Source organism: Elephas maximus, chromosome 7 (genome assembly GCF_024166365.1).
Source record: "Elephas maximus indicus isolate mEleMax1 chromosome 7, mEleMax1 primary haplotype, whole genome shotgun sequence".
Lineage (NCBI taxonomy): Eukaryota > Metazoa > Chordata > Mammalia > Proboscidea > Elephantidae > Elephas > Elephas maximus.
The window spans coordinates 67,501,725-67,519,059 of NC_064825.1; the positions used below are offsets into that span (position 1 = coordinate 67,501,725).

Below are 17,335 nucleotides of genomic sequence, written 5' to 3' on the forward strand. Positions count from 1 at the left end.
ACAATACATCCATATAGTAGTAACCATTTGGGGTATGTATGTTGCTAACCTTTCCATATAGACTCCATTTTACCATGGGTCAGGGTGAATCAGAGGAGCTGAGGTTGCATCCATCCACTCCCTTTATTCCCTCTGAAGAATCTGGGGTCATCTCAGGAGCTGCTGGCTAGGCACTCTTTCCCAGGAATGCCTTTGTGAGCCTGTGGCTGGCATGGCTGGGTTTGGATCTATATTGCCTCTCATTATTTAAACAGTCAAACCCTGGGCTGTTGAGTACAAGAGAGAGTAAGATATATTGATCTTTGGGGGAAAAGCCAAGTCCTCACTTAAGGTGGAAACAGAAAAACAACAGAAAACCCTAAGATTATGCATGAAAGTGTTCTTGTTGGATGGGACACTCTGTACTTTCACCAGCTTCAGTCTGAGGGCCAATGCGCCATTCAGAGCCTGTGGAGTGGGGCTTAGACAGCCTGTGCCTCTAAGACCAACTTTATTGCAAATAAAGTCATCTGTTTCTCTTGGTGTTTGCCCAGGCATTTGGGCTGAAATCATTCCCATTCATAGCATAATGATTCATTAGAAACCGAGGAAAATGTTGAAGGGAAGGCAGGCCTCTTTGATCTGATGTTTTGTGCTGCCAGGGCAAGGGAAGGGTCAAATATTTGAACAAATATCAATGATTAAACTGTGGTTGATCTCATCTTTAAAAAGAAAAGGTGGCGGTAAACATAGGGAGGGGAGAGGGAATAATGAGGATGTAAAAGCAGAATTGTTGTTAGTTGCCGTCAAGTAGGCGCCAACTCATGGTGCCCTTCTGTACAATGGAACAAAACTTTGCCCGGTCCTGCACCATCTTCATGATTATTGACATGTTTGAGTCCATTGTTGTGTTCACTGTGTATTTCGAGTGCCTTCCAACCCAGGGGGCTCATCTTTTAGTGCTATATCTGATAATATTCTTTTTTTAATTGTATTTTAGGTGAAAGTTTACAGTTCGAATTAGTTTCTCATTCAAAAATTTATACACAAATTGTTTGGTGACATCAGTTGCAATCCTCTCAATGTGTCAGCACTCTACCCCTCTTCCTTTATACCCCACATTCCCCGTATCCATTTGCCTAGTCTGTCCCTTTCTGCCTTCTCATCGTTGCTTTTGGGCAGGTGTTGCCCATTTGGTCTCCTATACTTGATTGAACTAAGAAGCACGTTTCTCACAAGTGTAAACTTTTGTTTTATTGGCCTGTCTAACCTTTGGCTGAAGGGTGGACTTAGGAAGTGGCTTCAGTTATGAGTTAGCAGGGTGTCGTGGGGCCATAGTTTCAGAGGTGCCTCCAATCTCTGTCAGACCAGTAAGTCTGGTCTTTTTCTGTGAATTTGAATTTTGTTCTACGTTCTTCTCCTACTCTGTCTGGAACCCTCTATCGTGATCCCTGTCAGAGGGTCAGTCATGGTAGCTGGGCACCATCTATTTCTCTTGGGCTCAGGGTGGTGGAGGCTGTGGTTCATGTGTTCCATTAGTCCTTTGGACTGATATTTTCCTTACATCTTTGGTTTTCTTCATCATCCTTTGCTCTGAACATGATGGGACCAATAGATGTATTTTAGATGGCTGCTCGAAAGCTTTTAAGACCCCAGACACTATTCACCGAAGTAGGATGTAGAACAATTTCTTTATGAACTATGTTATGGCAGTTGGCCTAGATGTCCCCCAAGATATCTGAGAATATTTTGTTGTGATCCGTAAGGTTTTCATTGGCAAATTTTCAGAAGTAGATCACCAGGACTTTTCTTGCTACCCTGTCTTAGTCTGGAAGCTTTGCTGAAATCTGTCCACTATAGGTGACCCTGCTGTTATTTGAAATACCAGTGACATAACTTCCAGTATTACAACAACACGCAAGCCACCACAGTATGACAAACTGACAGATGGGTGGTGAAGAGCAGAGTAAGCAGAGCTTTTCACACTGGAAGAAAGTGGCCACATCGTAGACAGTATGCCAGGGGCCTCCTGTAGTTATTGCTGTTTCAGAGCCACCAGGAGGAAAATTAGTCCTATTCTGATTGGATAGGATTAGTGTCTATGAGGCTGATTGGGCTTGAGATGAGAGGGCAACCTACAGCCCTTCCTACTGCATCCAGAGTGGTACAACCGTTGGGATTTGATCTGGGCCTGCTATGGAGGGCCTCTCTGAGAGTGTACTGGACTCCCAGCAGAAGGGATGCACAATAAATGGGGCACCATACCATGATCCTGAGGGAACGAGCCATCTGTAGTAGTTCCCAGCTGGAGGCTGGCTGTAGAGTTGTTCAAACCACAGAAGGGGATAGGTAGGTCTTGGGTAGACCCTAATGTGAGTCAAAGATAGGCTTACACAGCAGGGAATGGAAAAACTACTGAATTCAGCCTGCCACTCCCATCCTAGCCCATAGCACCAGCTTAACCTGTGCAGTTCTGCTCTTTCCCTGTGGGAGACAAGCTTAACAATGGGTATACCCTTTGGTGATCCTTGCAGGGGTGATGCAATGGGCTTGGGTAGAACTGGGTTTTGTGGGTCTAAATAACCAGATACAGGCAGCAGACAGCAGGCTGTAAAGGGTTATCAGTAGGGCAACCACGCAATTTATTGCCTAACCAGGACACTTTTGAGATGGAAAGGGGCACTATTAATTACACCAGGTACAAAAAAGTAGTAAATCAAAACAGCCCTGTGAAAACTGGCATGTAAGGTTAGGGTTAGTTTTCGGGCTGTATCTAATGCTTACTTGAAGCTAATAAAATGTTATTTCCTTGAAGCTGTGACAGTGACTGAATTGCAGACTTAATTTGCTGTCGAATCCCTAGACAGCTAATTTGAGTTCTGAAAATTCCAGCGAGGTGAACCAGGGTCACCTCCTTGAAGGAGAGAGGCTACCAAGTGCAGAGCAGTATGGTGTTCTCAGAAGGTAGCACGCTGCCTAGCATCCTCAGGCCTGACTGTGACCTTGGGAGAGTCATTTAACTGTTCTGAGCCCAAGGTCACACTGGCAATGGCCTACATCACAGGGACTCTTTTTGCTTTGGGATGTTTTATCATGACCTTTTAGGATGTGATTCCCACCCCTTCTTTCTGTCAGAACCCCTGGCTCCCAGGGTGGAGTAAGGCCACCTTCCATTGTGCCTGTTCATAACTCAGTGATAGCCTTTGTCACAGGCAGAGCAATTTATTTCTGTATCTGATTCCTAGGCTAGCAGCTGTTTGAGGACAGGGAGATACCCCCATTACTAACAGAGTGTTGGTGGAACAGCAGTGATTGGCGCACCAAGCTCACCCAGCTTTCTTTGCCCCTACAGGTGGATGGCCAAACAGAAGAGAATGACATGAACAAACGAAGGCGGAAAGGCTTCAACAACCTGGATGAGGTTAGTGTACACAGTGTCAGTTTAAAAAAAGACCCATTTTCTCACACCCAGCGGCCACAGGCCTACCTGACCAAGGCAGCATCCCTCGTCCTTCTTTATTTGCTCTCTCACTCACACTGTGTACATGTGCACCCAGCACAGCTTGATGGAAAGACCTTCCCGGGTTCCGGTCCTCACCCCAGCACTTGCTAGCTGTGTCACCTTGAAATAAAACCTCTCTGGGTGTTTCATGTCTGTGAAATGAGAATAATACTAACTTTGTAGGATTTTTAAAGATGAAATGAGATGATGTATACAGCATGCAGAGCATACTATCTATCACATATGTAAATCAGTATTTAATTACTATTAATGGTAGTAGTAACGAGATAACAGAATCCCACTTTTCTCCCAGTCATTGTCTCCCTGTTCCCTTTTGTGTTTTCTGTGCTTTCCGTCCCGATGCCCACAAGTGCCACCTTCTGGTGAAGGAAGAAAATTACAGGCTACTTTGTCAAAACTCGTTGCCATCATGTGGATTCCAACTCACAGCTACCCTATAGGACAGAGTAGAACTGCCCCCATAGGGTTTCCGAGGAGCAGCTGGTGGATTCAAACTGCCAGCCTTTTGGTTAGCAGCCAAGCTCTTAACCGCTGTGCCACTTTGTCAAAAAAAAAAAAAACCAAACCCAGTTCCATCAAGCAGAGCACTAATCACTGTCCTGCTTCTGGAAAATCGATTTGGAGAAAACGAGAGTACCAGTCCCTGCTTCCCCAGGCATCTTTTAAAAGAGACCTGAGATATGCACTTTTCTTAAAAAGGCCATTCTGATTCCACAAAGGCAAGTGTAACTGTTGCCAGTCAAATCCACCGCGGCTTTAGCGAGCCTACCGTCTTGTGTTAACATTGTGACCTTGGGATAATTTGTATAATACATTGATACTTCATTTATAAACTTAAAGAAGAGTTTTCCTATCTTATATGGTTAAAGGAGTTTTAGTTCTATATGATTTTATAACATTGTTCACGTCTCTGACCTGTTTGATGTAGGTCAGGGGTTGGGATACTCCATCTCACAGCAGTGAACTTCACACAGAGCCAGGAGGCCCACTTTCGGGGGAGAGGGGGTGCAGCTGCCTCCTACTCACCCTGTTTCTAGGATAGCTAGAGGGAAGCACTGATAAATGAAACCCAAAGTTTAGTTCACCACTTAAAATGTGAACAAACCCATTTTATTCAGGGAGTTCAAATTACGCTTGTCCGAATGTTTTCTAAAGCTTCTTGGGATGATCCCTCAAGAGCCCTTTCTCCAACTTCTCTGAATTCCGGCTGTGATGTGAGGAAGAAGCCGGTCAATAGGGAGGTGACTTCAAGGAGGAAGCAGAGGCCGACTAGGGTCTGGAGGAACGTTGTATGTCCCAGGTTGCAAGGTGTCAGCATTGTGCCTTAGTGCCTGTGATTTGCTCCTGTCTCTTCCCAAGACTAAGGAGACAAGATGACTAAGTGCAGTGTGGGGATCCTAAATCGAACCCTGGAGCAGAAAAAAGACATTAGTGGAACAACTTGTGAAATCTGAATAAACTCTATAGTTTAGTTAATGGTACCGTACCAGTGTTCATTTCTTAGTTTTGATAAAGGTACCATGATTATTCCAGATACCAACATTATGAGCAGCTGGGTGAAGGGTATACAGGAACCACCTGTACTATCTTCGCAACGTTTTTATAAATCTAAAATTATGTCAAAATAACACAGTTTTAAAAAGATAGCAAAGACAGAAGAGTCCAGGTCGAAGTTGGGGTAGGGTGCAGGTGAGGGAGGAGAAGGAATCCCAGAGCCTGTGCCTCACCTAATCTCTGATTGACAGCCCCCGACACTGCCTTCATCCCACCCACTCTTAACCTCGTGGCAGCCATGTGATGTATTCTGAAAGCTATTTTACTCATCACTTCACTTCATTATCACTTTTTAGTTTTTTCAATAACCTTGTGAAGTGCATTACTGCTCTAATTTTACAGATAAGGAAACTTCAGAGAAGTACAAGTGTCAGCATCCAAACCCTGTCTGGCTCCCATGCAGGGGTGTACCCACCCAGAGAGATGCCTCTCTCTTTTGTGATCATTGTCTCTATTGGGGAGCACCTGCTGCTTCTGCTTCCCTTCCTCAGATCATGAAGGAAGTCCTTCTTCAGGAAAGTAGTCCTGTGTCCTGAGTCCCCAGGCTTCCTCTCTGTTATCCGTGTTCCACCATCCAACAACAATGCATTGTTTTGACATTTGCAGCCTTCAGGCTTCTCCAGCCGAAGCATGGGCTCTAATCAAGAGTGTGGCAGCTTTAAAGAAGGTGGTAATCAGAACAAAGTCAAGTCCATTGCAAATCAGCTCCTGGCTAAGTTTGAGGAGAGCACTATGAACCCTTCACTCCAGAAGCAGGTGAGTCATGTCGGATGCTCAGTGGACCTACCTTCCTGGTGACTAGACCTTCTGGGAAGCCAGCAGAAATGTTCAGGCTAGCAGTGAACTCCAGCTTAAAGAGAAACTCCAGCTATTTCTAATCTCAGTCTACTTCTAGATCAGCTCTGCTGTTCTAGCATGAGAGTAGCCATAAACAATACATAAGCAACTGAGCGTGGCTGTATTCCAATAAAACTTTATTTACAAAAACAGGCTGCAGACCAGATTTGGCCCTTGGGCCATAGTTTGCCAACGCCTGTCTATAGATTAGAAGAGAAATCCATTCCCTAATTTGGTTTTGGTTTGCATCTATGACTTGGTTTGCAGTCAGCATTCAGATGGTACAGCCTGGGGGAGCTTTTCAGATGCTGGCTATCTGGAGAGTACCATCTAAGCCCATAGCGAAAAAACCCATCCAAACCAGGGAAAATTAAGTCACCATCCTAGTTCCATATGGGCTACAGGAATTGGACAACCTCCCAAGTGTTCCCAGGCACCTCCATCTCCCCCTGTATCCTTGAGTTAGTCCAGAGGGCTGCTGTGTCTGGTGGCGGTAAGCCTAGTTTAAAGGAGGCCGAATGCAATGGGTCAGGCTCCAGACTGAGCCAGATTTCTCGCTGGCTCTGACTTGGAAGTCTGTGCCACGTGGTCAGTTTGCTCCCCAAAATTTCCTCTGGAATGCTGATGTCATTTACAAAAGCTTGTGACAAGAGGTTCTATTTTTCTTTGGCGGATACCCAGTCATTTGACAGAATTAGTCTCCTCAGGAGGAGGACCAGAGTCTTGCTGAGTGAGGTTTAGAGGCGTTTGTGAATGTCTTCTTGATCTTGCTGTGGACCATGTCCCTGCTTGAACTATGTGACCTCCCCAGGATTCCAAGCTATTATATTATAAGGGGGCCATTTCCCTGAGATGTGTAATTCTCTGTGATATTTCTCCATTGCCCCTTCTGGAGGTTTAGCCCCAGTTAGTCCCCAGGTATTGATGTAGGCTCTATACCATCAGAAGTTCTGCAGCATCCCTGCCCTCAGTGGACAGGAAGCTTCCCCATTTCCAAGAGGACTTCCTGGCTTGCCACCCTGGCTAGCATGGGCTCTGGCAGTGCCAGCCCTGTGCCTGCGTCTGAGCCAAAAGCAAGGCTCCCTGACATTCACACATTATCCATGAGGAGAGGACTCCAGGTCTGGGTGTCCACATGGACAGAGAGCCAGGAGCTCAAGTTTCCCAGCTGGGCCCAGCTTGCAGGAGCTCAGCCCAGTGCCCGCTCTGGACTTGCAGACTCTGTTTCCCTGCTTCTCTCTCTCTCCTCCCTTCAAGTGTCTCTCAATCTGACTCACCTTTTCCTTCATGTTTCCTGTGGCTGCTTTCTCGGACTCCTCTCTCCTCCCAGGAAGGCCGTGTCTCAGGGATAGGTAAGCCCGTCCTGTGCTCTTCCTCTGCCTCTCCTGTTAACCCTCGCTGCCCCAAGCCGAAGGACCCCACACCCAGCCCATCACCTCCTCTGAAGAGGCAGGTAGGGCTTCTTCCTGTGGATGCTGTTTTGGTGAAGCCAGAGGGGACTTTGTCCCAGAGGGGTGGGGCTCACTGGCTCTCCCCACACTCCCAAAAGGGCTGATTATAGATTCTCTGGTCAAGCGACACAACTTGAGGTCCTCCCTCTGATAGGTAAGAATAACCACGTATGCTATCGATCCCTCGGCAGTCAGAGGCACTGATTGGGCAACTACCATGTTTTTGGTGCTATATTTTCTTGGGGAAAAACAAACCATACCACGTGGGACATTTTGTGTGATGTCCATTATGACACTTAGCTTTATCTGAAGACTATTTGAATAGGCTGATTTATAAACTTTGATGAAAAAATGACAGTGATGATGGAACAGGCTCAGGTGGCCAATTGGCTGTACCCCATTGAAGGGACAAAGCTGGGATGTGATGGAGCCCTCTCCCTGGTGCCAGAGGACACCCGCGTAGATGGGCAGGGAGGCAGCCAGGAGCTATAGACTCTGATTTTGTCCAGCCAGCATTTCTGGGTTTGGAATTTGAACAGCATCACTATTATTGACCTCTGTATTCAAAGATGTCTGGTCAGCATTAGGAATTTTGTATTGCCTCCAACTGGTGGAAGTTGAGTGGTAGTGTAAATACAGTGCAGGAATTCTTATGACTATGTGCATAAGAATCACCTGGGAAGCTTTTTTAAAAATACCAATATTTGGTGCCTATGCTCATTGTCATCAAGTCAATTTCAACTCGTGGTGACCCCATGTGTTACAGAGTAGAACTGAGCTCCATAGTGTTTTCTTGGCTGTAATCTTTACAGAAGCAGATTGCCAGGCCTTTCTTCTGTGGCCCCTCTGGGTGGGTTCAAAGCACCAAACTTTCCATTACTAGTTAAGCCAACCTTTTTATTATTAGTCAAGTGTTTGTGCCCCTCAGGGACTGTCTGGTGCCTATCCCAGGCCAATGAAATCAGTATCTCAGAGGCTTGGGTCCAGACTTGGGTATTTTTTACAAAGTGCCCTAGATGGTTTCAATGTCCATCCAGGATTGAGAACCACTATTCTTTAGGTTTTGATTCAGTGGGTCTGGGACAAGGCCCAAGAATGTATATTGTTAATAGGGATGGCAGGTGTTCTGATACCGGTGGTCAAAAGTTAACACCTGAGGCTGGTTTGGAATCTCGTTCGAGTTGGCACCTGGTGTGCCCTTTGTCTGTGGTCTTCGTCTGGATTCCTCACTGTAGTTGTCTATGAAAGGGCCGTAGTAGGGAAGGAAGGTTGATTTCCCCTCTTTCCCAGCTCCCGTCAGTGGCTGTGCCTGGGCATGTGCGCAGAGAGCTAAAGCAAGTGTCTGCTGGTGGCGAGTCCTCAAGCAGACTTTGGAGAGCCAGGGCCAAGTCAGACCTGCAGCTGGGTGGGCCTGAAAGTCCTGCTGCCTGGCCTACTACCTGCCAGGGAGCGCTGGCCCTCTCCGGGGTGCTGCGGCGCCTGCAAGAAGTGGAGGAGAAGATTGTCCAGGTGAAGGATTCTCTCTTTGCCCTTCCTCTGTCTGGGTCTGGGATGACTTCCTTTCCTCCCTCTCCCTCCTCTGCCCACGGCGGGTTCCTCCTCTTACTGTTCATTCCCTGTCTCCCATCTTGCTGTGTGGGGTGCGTGAAACAAGCTCCCTGACCGCTTCCCTCCCTCACCTCTCTCTTGGAGCTAACCATCATGGTCTCTTGCTCTCTTTTCTTTCTCCTTTCTCACCTTGACCACAGAAGAGGGCTCAGAACTTGGCCAACAGCGAATTTCACCAAAAGAACATTAAGGAGAAGGCAGCTCACCTTGCCTCCATGTTTGGACACGGGGACTTTCCGCAGGTAAACATGGGCTTTCAGAGCCCCCAGGAGCCCAGATGTTGGACATCCAGCCAGGTGACCATGAAAGTCTCAGGAGCTTGATTTACCCCCTGAGGAGCTATTTGTTTCTCAAGCCATTAAAGAATCTGAGCTGGCATCTAAAAAAGACCCAATGAGAAGATTCAAAACAAAGACAAAGGGGAAACCAAGGCAGAAAAGATCAGGTCAAAGGAATAAGCAGCCATACAGAAACATATGCTGCTGGAACCCAAACAGTTTCTAAGTAGGCTCTCAGCTTCCTAAGGGTCAGTGCAAAGAGGAAAAGCTGTTCAGTTACCAGAATCACAGTGCCTATAAGGTGAAAGCAAACCAGTTGCTCATGGTGTTTTTGGGCACAATGTCTGGAGCAATCTCCCTGTGGCCCTCTTCAGGGAGACACTGAATGCCATGGTCACCCACATGCTGTAACCTGGGCTCCGCTTCCCCAACAGGCAACATCCAGCTAAAATGAGTTGCTTTGCCTTAGAATAGAAAAAAACAACCCTCTCCAAGCCAGTTACTTACTGAAAACTTGCTGAAAAGAAGAGGGTGGGCTCTCAAGGAGATAAGAGTTTATACTGAGACCCCGCATGTGCATGTGTAAGGAGCTCCCTTGCCTGCGGCGGGCCTTGTCTCTAGAACAGATCTCCTCTGCCCTTCCACTCAGTCTCCTCCAGACCTGTGTTCTCATTGACATGGAAGCGTGCTTTACACTGAGTTCACTGCTGGAGTTCCACGTGGCTGCCGGAGGCTTGCCGAGTTGTCTGTGGCTGCTTCTGCTCTGGCTATCTGCCTCCAAAGTAGCCCGGATTCTCCTTTCCTAAGCTTTGCAGCTGCTGCTGCATACCAAGCTCCAGAGTGAGGGTTTCAGTAATCAGCGCTGGTGTCTGGAGCAGACATAGGCGGAACCAGAATGGATCTGCTCAGCTATTTTGGTGTATCAAAGAAGCTGGGATAGTTGTACAAGAATACAGTGTAACCAGGAGCCAGACAGTCCTGCATGGTCCAAAGACAGCCTTCTGTTTTGTCCCAATCCATGAGTCTGGATGTCTTCCCCCGCCCCCGTCTGCCCCACCCCAGCCGAGGGTGTGGGCATGTGGCTGTATCATCAAGGCGTGTATCACTGTGCATTTCACCTGGGATAATAGTAATTTCCTCTATTTCTGTTCTGCACAGAATAAACTCTCTAAAGGCCTGTCTCATCCTCATCCTCCGTCTTCTCCTCCCTCTTGCCTTCCATCTCCTGATCCAGCTGCTACTTCCTCTCCATCAACTATTGACTCTGCTTCTCCAGCCAGAAAGGTAGTCATTCTAACTAATTTGCTCCCCAACTTTCTGCACGTCCTGAGATGTTCTCAGGCTCTGCTCAACCTGCACAGACAAACGTCTGGAGCTTGGCTTGGCAGGGCGAAAGTCTGTAAGATATTTTGCAACAGTCCTGGATGCGGTTTTGTATTTGCGTTAGATCAAGCAACATAGCTGAAGAGGGAGCATACAGAAGCTTGCCAAACAGTGCTCATTCATTCGGCAAGCATTAATTGGGTTCCCACCATATGCCAGGAGCTGCAGAAACAACAAGGAGGGTGGGGCAGCACCTCTACTCACAGTTTAGATGGGAAATGGCACCTTAATGTAGATATAAGCAATGTTTTTACATGAAGTGGCTGATATTTGATGGATTTTGACCTAACAAAATGACGGTTTCACATGGTAAACCTAAGGCAACACTGTGCATTGATATTTGTTAGAGGTATAAAGGGAAAAATTATAGGAACACAGAGGAGAAGCCTGAAAAGGATTCACAGAGGCAGCAATATGGGAGCCAAGAGTTGAAGGTTGTACTGGAGGATTTTGCTAGAGAAAGCCTAAGGAAGAGGGTTGCAAGAGGGGGTTGGCATATGCAAAGGAAGGCAGACAGGGCTTGCATGAATTGAATTTGAGGATAAAAATATTTGAGGGTATGGAGAATGAGAGTGAAAGTGAACTCACTCTGCATGCTAAGGAATTTCATTTTATCCTCTGGGTTATAGGGAGCCACCAAAGGATCCACTCCATGTTCTAGAAGGATGACTCAGGTAGCAGTGCAGAGGTTGGCTTGGATGGGGACAGGAGATGGGGCCCTAACTGTGGTTAAGTAGATAATGAAATGTACCATGAGCAATTGTCAAGCACCGAGCAGCCCCACAGGATCCTGGGGCACTTTTTATTTTTTCCACTTGTCTCCCGATTACCTAATATGTCGAGAATAGTATCAGTCTGGGGACAGCCTCTGGAGAAGCTTGGTCTCTGGAATGGGTGAGCCTAAGAGTGAATAACAAACTGACTTCTTTAGCTGTTGTTCATGGAAATAGGTTTGGCGTCTCTTCCCTACTCAGACCACAATTTTCGGAACACGCCCAGTTTGTCTAGTTCCCACTTAGGCTCGATGTGCAGTGGTAAATCTCACCACATGTGAGTCACTGCGGGATTTGCTTCATGCCGTTAGGCTGATGCATGAACCCGCTTCCTGCTGTTACATTAGTGGAAAATTAGGAGCTGCCTCTTGCTGTGTAGCTGGGGGTCCCATCCCCACTGACCCTCACCTCTGTGGGGAGAAATGTGCAGGTAGACTACCTAAGGAAGGAGCATGGAATCTTATCAGCCCTACCCCTTCCAAGGTCCCCCAGTGTGGCTGAGAGCATCCTTGGAAGGACACAGGAAGTGACGTGGAGAAACACAAACACTTCCAGTCTTCGCCTCTACTGAAAATAGCCATGGTCGAGATACCCAGCACCTTGTTCCAGCTCAGCCATTGACCAGCCATTTGACCTTAAGTCTCCTGACCTTTCTGGGCCTCCATTTTCTCATCAGTATGATGGAGAGAGTAGTTCCTGCCTCATACTGTAGTGAGCTATTGGGATGGAGACAGGCATTTTTGTCATTACCGTCACCAAGGCTTCAGGCTAGTCTGTTTGCCCAGCTAGGGAGAGGAGCCTTACCCAGGGGTACTTCTTGCTGTGGAAAAAGGCCATTGGCACACTTGACAATTGTGAAAAGACATTGATGAAAGAGTTGAGGGCACCTGGCCACAGGCCAGGCAGTAGCTCGTGCTCTGGGGCTGGTCCACTGGTCCCACACCTTGCTTCTCTCTGGCCCAGTCCCTCTCTGGCTGGCTGGGCCCTTTGGGTGGAGCAGTAAAGGCTCCCTGTCCCCCCTGCTTTTCTTCCATGCCCACCTTCAGGAAGACCTGGCTTGGTCACTTCTCTCTCAGAGTTGAGGGCAAAGATGGAGCGAAAAAAGCCCCATCTTTTTCAAAACTTCCCAAGTTTCCTAACTTGGTTTCTGGAAAGTGTTATTTCCTCTATAAATCCCAGGCACAAGCAATGGCAATAGTCAGCCAGCCCAGGGTATGTGAAGCCTGCTGGGCTTGGCAAAGACACTTGTCAGTGAGCATCTTGCCCTGAAACCGTGGGTACTTCTCCACTGGGCTTTTCAAGCAGCATTGAGCCATTGTCACTCACTAAACCAGTGAGTGAACATTCATTCATTCAACAAAGATTTATTGAATGTTCTAGGCTCTGGGGATATCCATCAATGAACGAAAGTTAAATCCCTGCTCTGGTGGAACCTACATTCTAGTAAAAAAATAAAACAATCGGTTGCCATAGAGTTGACTCTAACTCATGACAACCCATGGGTGTCAGAGTAGAACTGTGCTCCTTAAGGTTTTCATTGGCTTATTTTTTTGGAAGTATATTGCCAGGCCTTTCTTCAGAGACACCTCTGGGTAGATACAAACTCACCAACCTTTTGGTTAGTAGCTGAGCATGTTAACCATTTGCACCACCCAGGAGCTCCTTGTATTCTAGTAGGAAAAGACAAACAACCAATAATAAATATGATAAATAGTAACTTATATTTTAGAAGTTAATAGAAGATAATACTTGTTATGGCAATTAACAGAACAGTTGGTGGGAATCTGGAGCTTAGGGGGAGGGTGGTGATTTTAAATGGGGTGGCAGGGTAGGCCTTCCTGAGTAAGAGTTGAGCTGGAGCAGAGCCACAGACAAGGAAACCAAGCTCTGTGCAGAGACTAGAGCCCAGGGTTCCTGACTCCCACTCCATTGTTCTTTCCCTGTACAACGAAGAGCATTTGTGCACTTGGGCCAACCCAGAGGCTTGTGTCCGCATAAGCCCCACACCCAGGGGCAGGGAGGGTCTCGAATGGGGCAGGTTTGGAATGGCAGACCCCAGGTCCTCTGGCCCCACCTCTGCAGCTTTGTTCCTTGTCTCTCCCAGGTTGTAATAGAACAATCGCTCCCTGCTTATTCTTGTCCTAACCCCCAAGCCAGCCTTGGCCATCCAATGATGATGTAATTGAGCTATTTTAACAGCCTGCTACTTATTAATTAAGGCTGATGTGCTTTTCCCAGTAAGGCTGGGAACCATCAGGGAGCTATTAGAAGAGGTCACCCTGGGACACTGGACAAGCCATTTAGTTTCCTGGGCCTTAGTTTCCTCTTTTATAAAAAGCACCTAAGTTGGACTTTGAGCTCACAGACCCCTCCAGATCTGACTGTGAGTCAATTTTAGGCATTGGAGATGAGTTTCTCATTTCAAATAGTCTTAAAAAGCCTCCCCACCCACCACCACCATCATGGAGCTTCTCTATTGATTCAACACTGGGCTTTGCACATACCGAATCTGGCAGAATGACAGCCTCCTGGAAGGAGAGAACTGGCAGCTCTTAAAGTAGGTGATGACTTGGTAGCAATTTAATTCAGTCTTGGTAGTACACAGGGAACCTCTCCCTTGGAGAAAGCCTGGGGTTTTAGTGCTTCTTCCCAAAAGATCTATGGACTTCTCTTACTACCCAGTGACCTAAATTTGCCTAACACGGGGGACCAGAGGGAGAAAACTGAATGCTCAGGCAATGTGTCTCTGATCCTACCCTAGAGCCCTAGACCCCAATCCTGAGGATCCAGAGGTAAACACCTCCCCCTGGGAACAGACCTGGCCAAACTTATCATGAGGAACACGATTACTCTCAGGGACGCCAACATGAGTCACCAACTCTAAGAGATGAAGCTGGGGCTCTGCCTTTAGACTATACTTGCCTGTCCTTTAAGGGAAGGGCAGATTGACATTTTACCTCGTAGCTCTGAATTGTCCTGTTGAGCTTTTGAGCTGAGCAGTAACAGGGAGTCTTAATGCCCTGACATTTAGGTCCCACAGTTGGTCATTCAAGGCTTTGGGAGCCTTATCTAGTCTTATGCTCCCAACTGCCCCACTTGACTCATCCATCCCATCAAACCATCCCTCCTGTAGTGGTATCAGCCTTCTATTAACCGTTAATTATTTTCTTTCTTCAAGAAGGGAGGTTGCCAGTGATTTGGCCTATGGTATTTATGGCTGCTAGCCATTTGCCAAAGGTGGTGATCTCTTGCAAGAACAAGATGACAGCTGAGTGTTTGCACAGCTGAGCAACAGAGTGACTGCCTCACTTCGCTGGCAAATGTAGTTCAGTCTTCTCGGATCAGAACAATGTGCACTCCAAAAGGAGCCTTCTCTATCCTTGAGGTTGTTTGTTTTAAAACGGGATTTGCAGGGTTTACTCTAGAGATTTGCATATTAGAAGGAAACACTGCAGGAGTCTTGGCTGGGAAATCTGCTTGTTTCTCAGGTACAAAGAGCCTATGGGATAGATCTCAAGACTGCCACCCACCTGATTATCCTCCCCTCTGTCCTGGGGATAGAGCTAGGCAGGCCCTTTAGGAGATTTCTGTGTCCATTCCAGTTTGGGATATTTAAATTGCAGAGTGCTGGAGTGTCTCAGGGAGGTGGGGTCCTATAGGGAGAAAGATAAAAGGTTGGAGTCAGACGAGTTCAGAGCCCCAGTTATCACTGGGTGCCCTTGGATGAGTTACTGGACCTCTCAGAGTCTTAGTTTCCTAACCTAAAAAATTGAGATGAAAATGGCTCCTCCTGAGGGTGTTGAGAATAATGCAATAAACAACATACGCAAATTCCTGATATAGCCAATAAATGTTCTTCTGTCCCACTGAAGGAGAATTCCAGAAAAAAAAGCTCATTGGCCTAAAATACCTGTTGATTGTGTGGCAGTGGGTGGGTCCTGTCTTTCTAAAGGTAAAGAAGCCACCTTCAAGTTTTCATTCCTGTCCCAGCCACTTAAGAACAGTGCAAACTCAGATGAGTTAGGGCCTCCCAGAGCCTCAGCTACCTGTGGTGAAGGTGGATTATAAGACCCACCTCACAGGGCTCTGAGGGTTAAATTAACATGATCACCACACAGTGCCATGTCAGCAGACATGGGCTCACAATGGGAAGTCACAACTGTAAAGGCCTGCATCTCAGATCTGAGAGTTTAATTTCCAGACCTCTCAAAACAAGATGGTTTCAATGATTTTCCCTCCCCTTCCCCTGCCCTGAGAATATAGCTGAGAGCACAAGTCCAGCAGCCCTGTCCTCTGGAGGTCTTCTTATCCAGGGACTCCTTCATGAGCAAAGTCCTTGCCCAACCAGGTCCAGGAGACATCATCTGGTCTTCAGGTTGGCTGGCGCCCTACCTGTCAAAACCTCCCTTGCACTTCCTCTCCTTCCTGTGGGCCCTCAGTGCCCAGGCTCTAGAAGCTCTGCCCTCACCCCTGTCTGACCCGTGTGGGGTGGCCTGATTCTTACAGCAGGCCAGATGGCCACAGGCGGCCCAGCTCTGTGAAGCAGTGCAGCCTGGACACCTGGTATTCTTGGCTGAGTTCCAGGCCCAAGGGGTGAAGTTACCATTGTTTGGACACAAATGGGCCCAGGAGCCTGCCTCCTCCTCCATTCAGAGCATCTGCCCTGTGCCAGGAATATAGAGGTGAACACAACAAGGTCCCTGACATCAGGGAGCGCAAGCTGGGCGGGGGGAGGGGGCGCGTGGACCAGCTTAGCGTACTGTCAGAAATGCTCCAACACCCAGGCAGGGACTTTTGAAGTCTTCTGAGCTGAGAGTGACAGGGTTGCCTCAGGAATACTCTCCTGGTGGAAGTCCAGTCATCTACAGCCTCTGGCATCACTGCTATGACAAGAGCGATGTCACCATGTTTAAATCTAGATTGACTCAGGGTGAAAGAGGCAGTGCACTCTTCCTGGGTGGGCCACACTGTTCTTATTCATGCAGAGAGGGAAGCTAACCAGCCAAGGGTTCCCCAGAGTGAAGGTCACAGGTCCAGGTAAGTGGGCCATTTAAGAGAGGGAAAAAAGATGTTCCGAAACATGGAAATGTGAAGTTGTACAAACAGTAGTGGTTCGCACCCATTAACTGTTTGCTTGTGTGACAAGGACCGTGTTAGACACAGTCCAGGTTCTTTTATGGCTCTTTTTTTGCAACACTGTGAGGTTGGTGTTGGTCTTTCCATTTTACAGATGAGAAAACTGAGACTCGCAAAAGGAATTAGTATATTCAAGGTTAATCAAATACAATGTGAGATGATGGCCACACGAAATGTCCAGCCATTCTAACTTGTTCTCATTAATTAGCTGAAAAATAATTAGAATTTAAAAGAGAAAAAAGGATAGAGAAGGGGAAATGCCCAAATTCTTCAAAATTACAAAAATATTGAAAGGTACATCCAAAAAAAACAAACCAAACCCGTTGCCGTTGAGTCGATTCCAACTCACAGCAACCCTATAGGACAGAATAGGACTTCCCCATAGGGTTTCCAATGAGCGGTTGGTGAATTTGAACTGCCAACCTTTTGGTTAGCAGCTGTAGCTCTTAACCGCTTTGCCACCAGGGCTCCAAAAGATACATAAAAGATTTCAAAAGCAGTCCCATGGGACTCCATAATTACCAATTCTTTTTTTAAAAAAAAGCTAGTCACTGGGACATGATTATTTTTGGCCCAGTGATCATTTTGCCCAACTTCATTTTGTACAAATTGTTCCCGGTCAAATCTAAGTTCTCCCCAGGAATGCATGTGGCTTGTCATTCACTTTTGTGAAGGCTCTGTCTCCACTGAGAACCTTTGGCTCTTGCTCTGAGGTTAACTAACACCAGGATGAGTTCTCTGGAACTCTGTCTCGGGAGATTTCTCTACAAGTTGAACATTTCTATCTTTCTCAGGATCCTGAGAACCTGGTAA

General features: G+C 47.1%; 1 protein-coding gene across 8 annotated transcripts in view; it reads left to right on the forward strand.

Annotated features, from left to right (window-relative positions):
* MICAL2 (microtubule associated monooxygenase, calponin and LIM domain containing 2) overlaps positions 1-17,335 on the forward strand; it is a 250,516-nt gene that overhangs the window by 144,071 nt on the left and 89,110 nt on the right. For 6 of the 8 annotated variants that reach the window (XM_049890391.1, XM_049890393.1, XM_049890394.1 and 3 more), the window contains 6 exons: positions 3,332-3,400; positions 5,663-5,812; positions 7,224-7,346; positions 8,635-8,853; positions 9,093-9,194; positions 10,389-10,514. In XM_049890391.1, the coding sequence (XP_049746348.1) occupies positions 3,332-3,400; positions 5,663-5,812; positions 7,224-7,346; positions 8,635-8,853; positions 9,093-9,194; positions 10,389-10,514 (789 nt within the window). The remainder of the gene's footprint in view (positions 1-3,331; positions 3,401-5,662; positions 5,813-7,223; positions 7,347-8,634; positions 8,854-9,092; positions 9,195-10,388; positions 10,515-17,335) is intronic. The other 2 variants (XM_049890396.1, XM_049890399.1) reach the window with 1 other exon arrangement.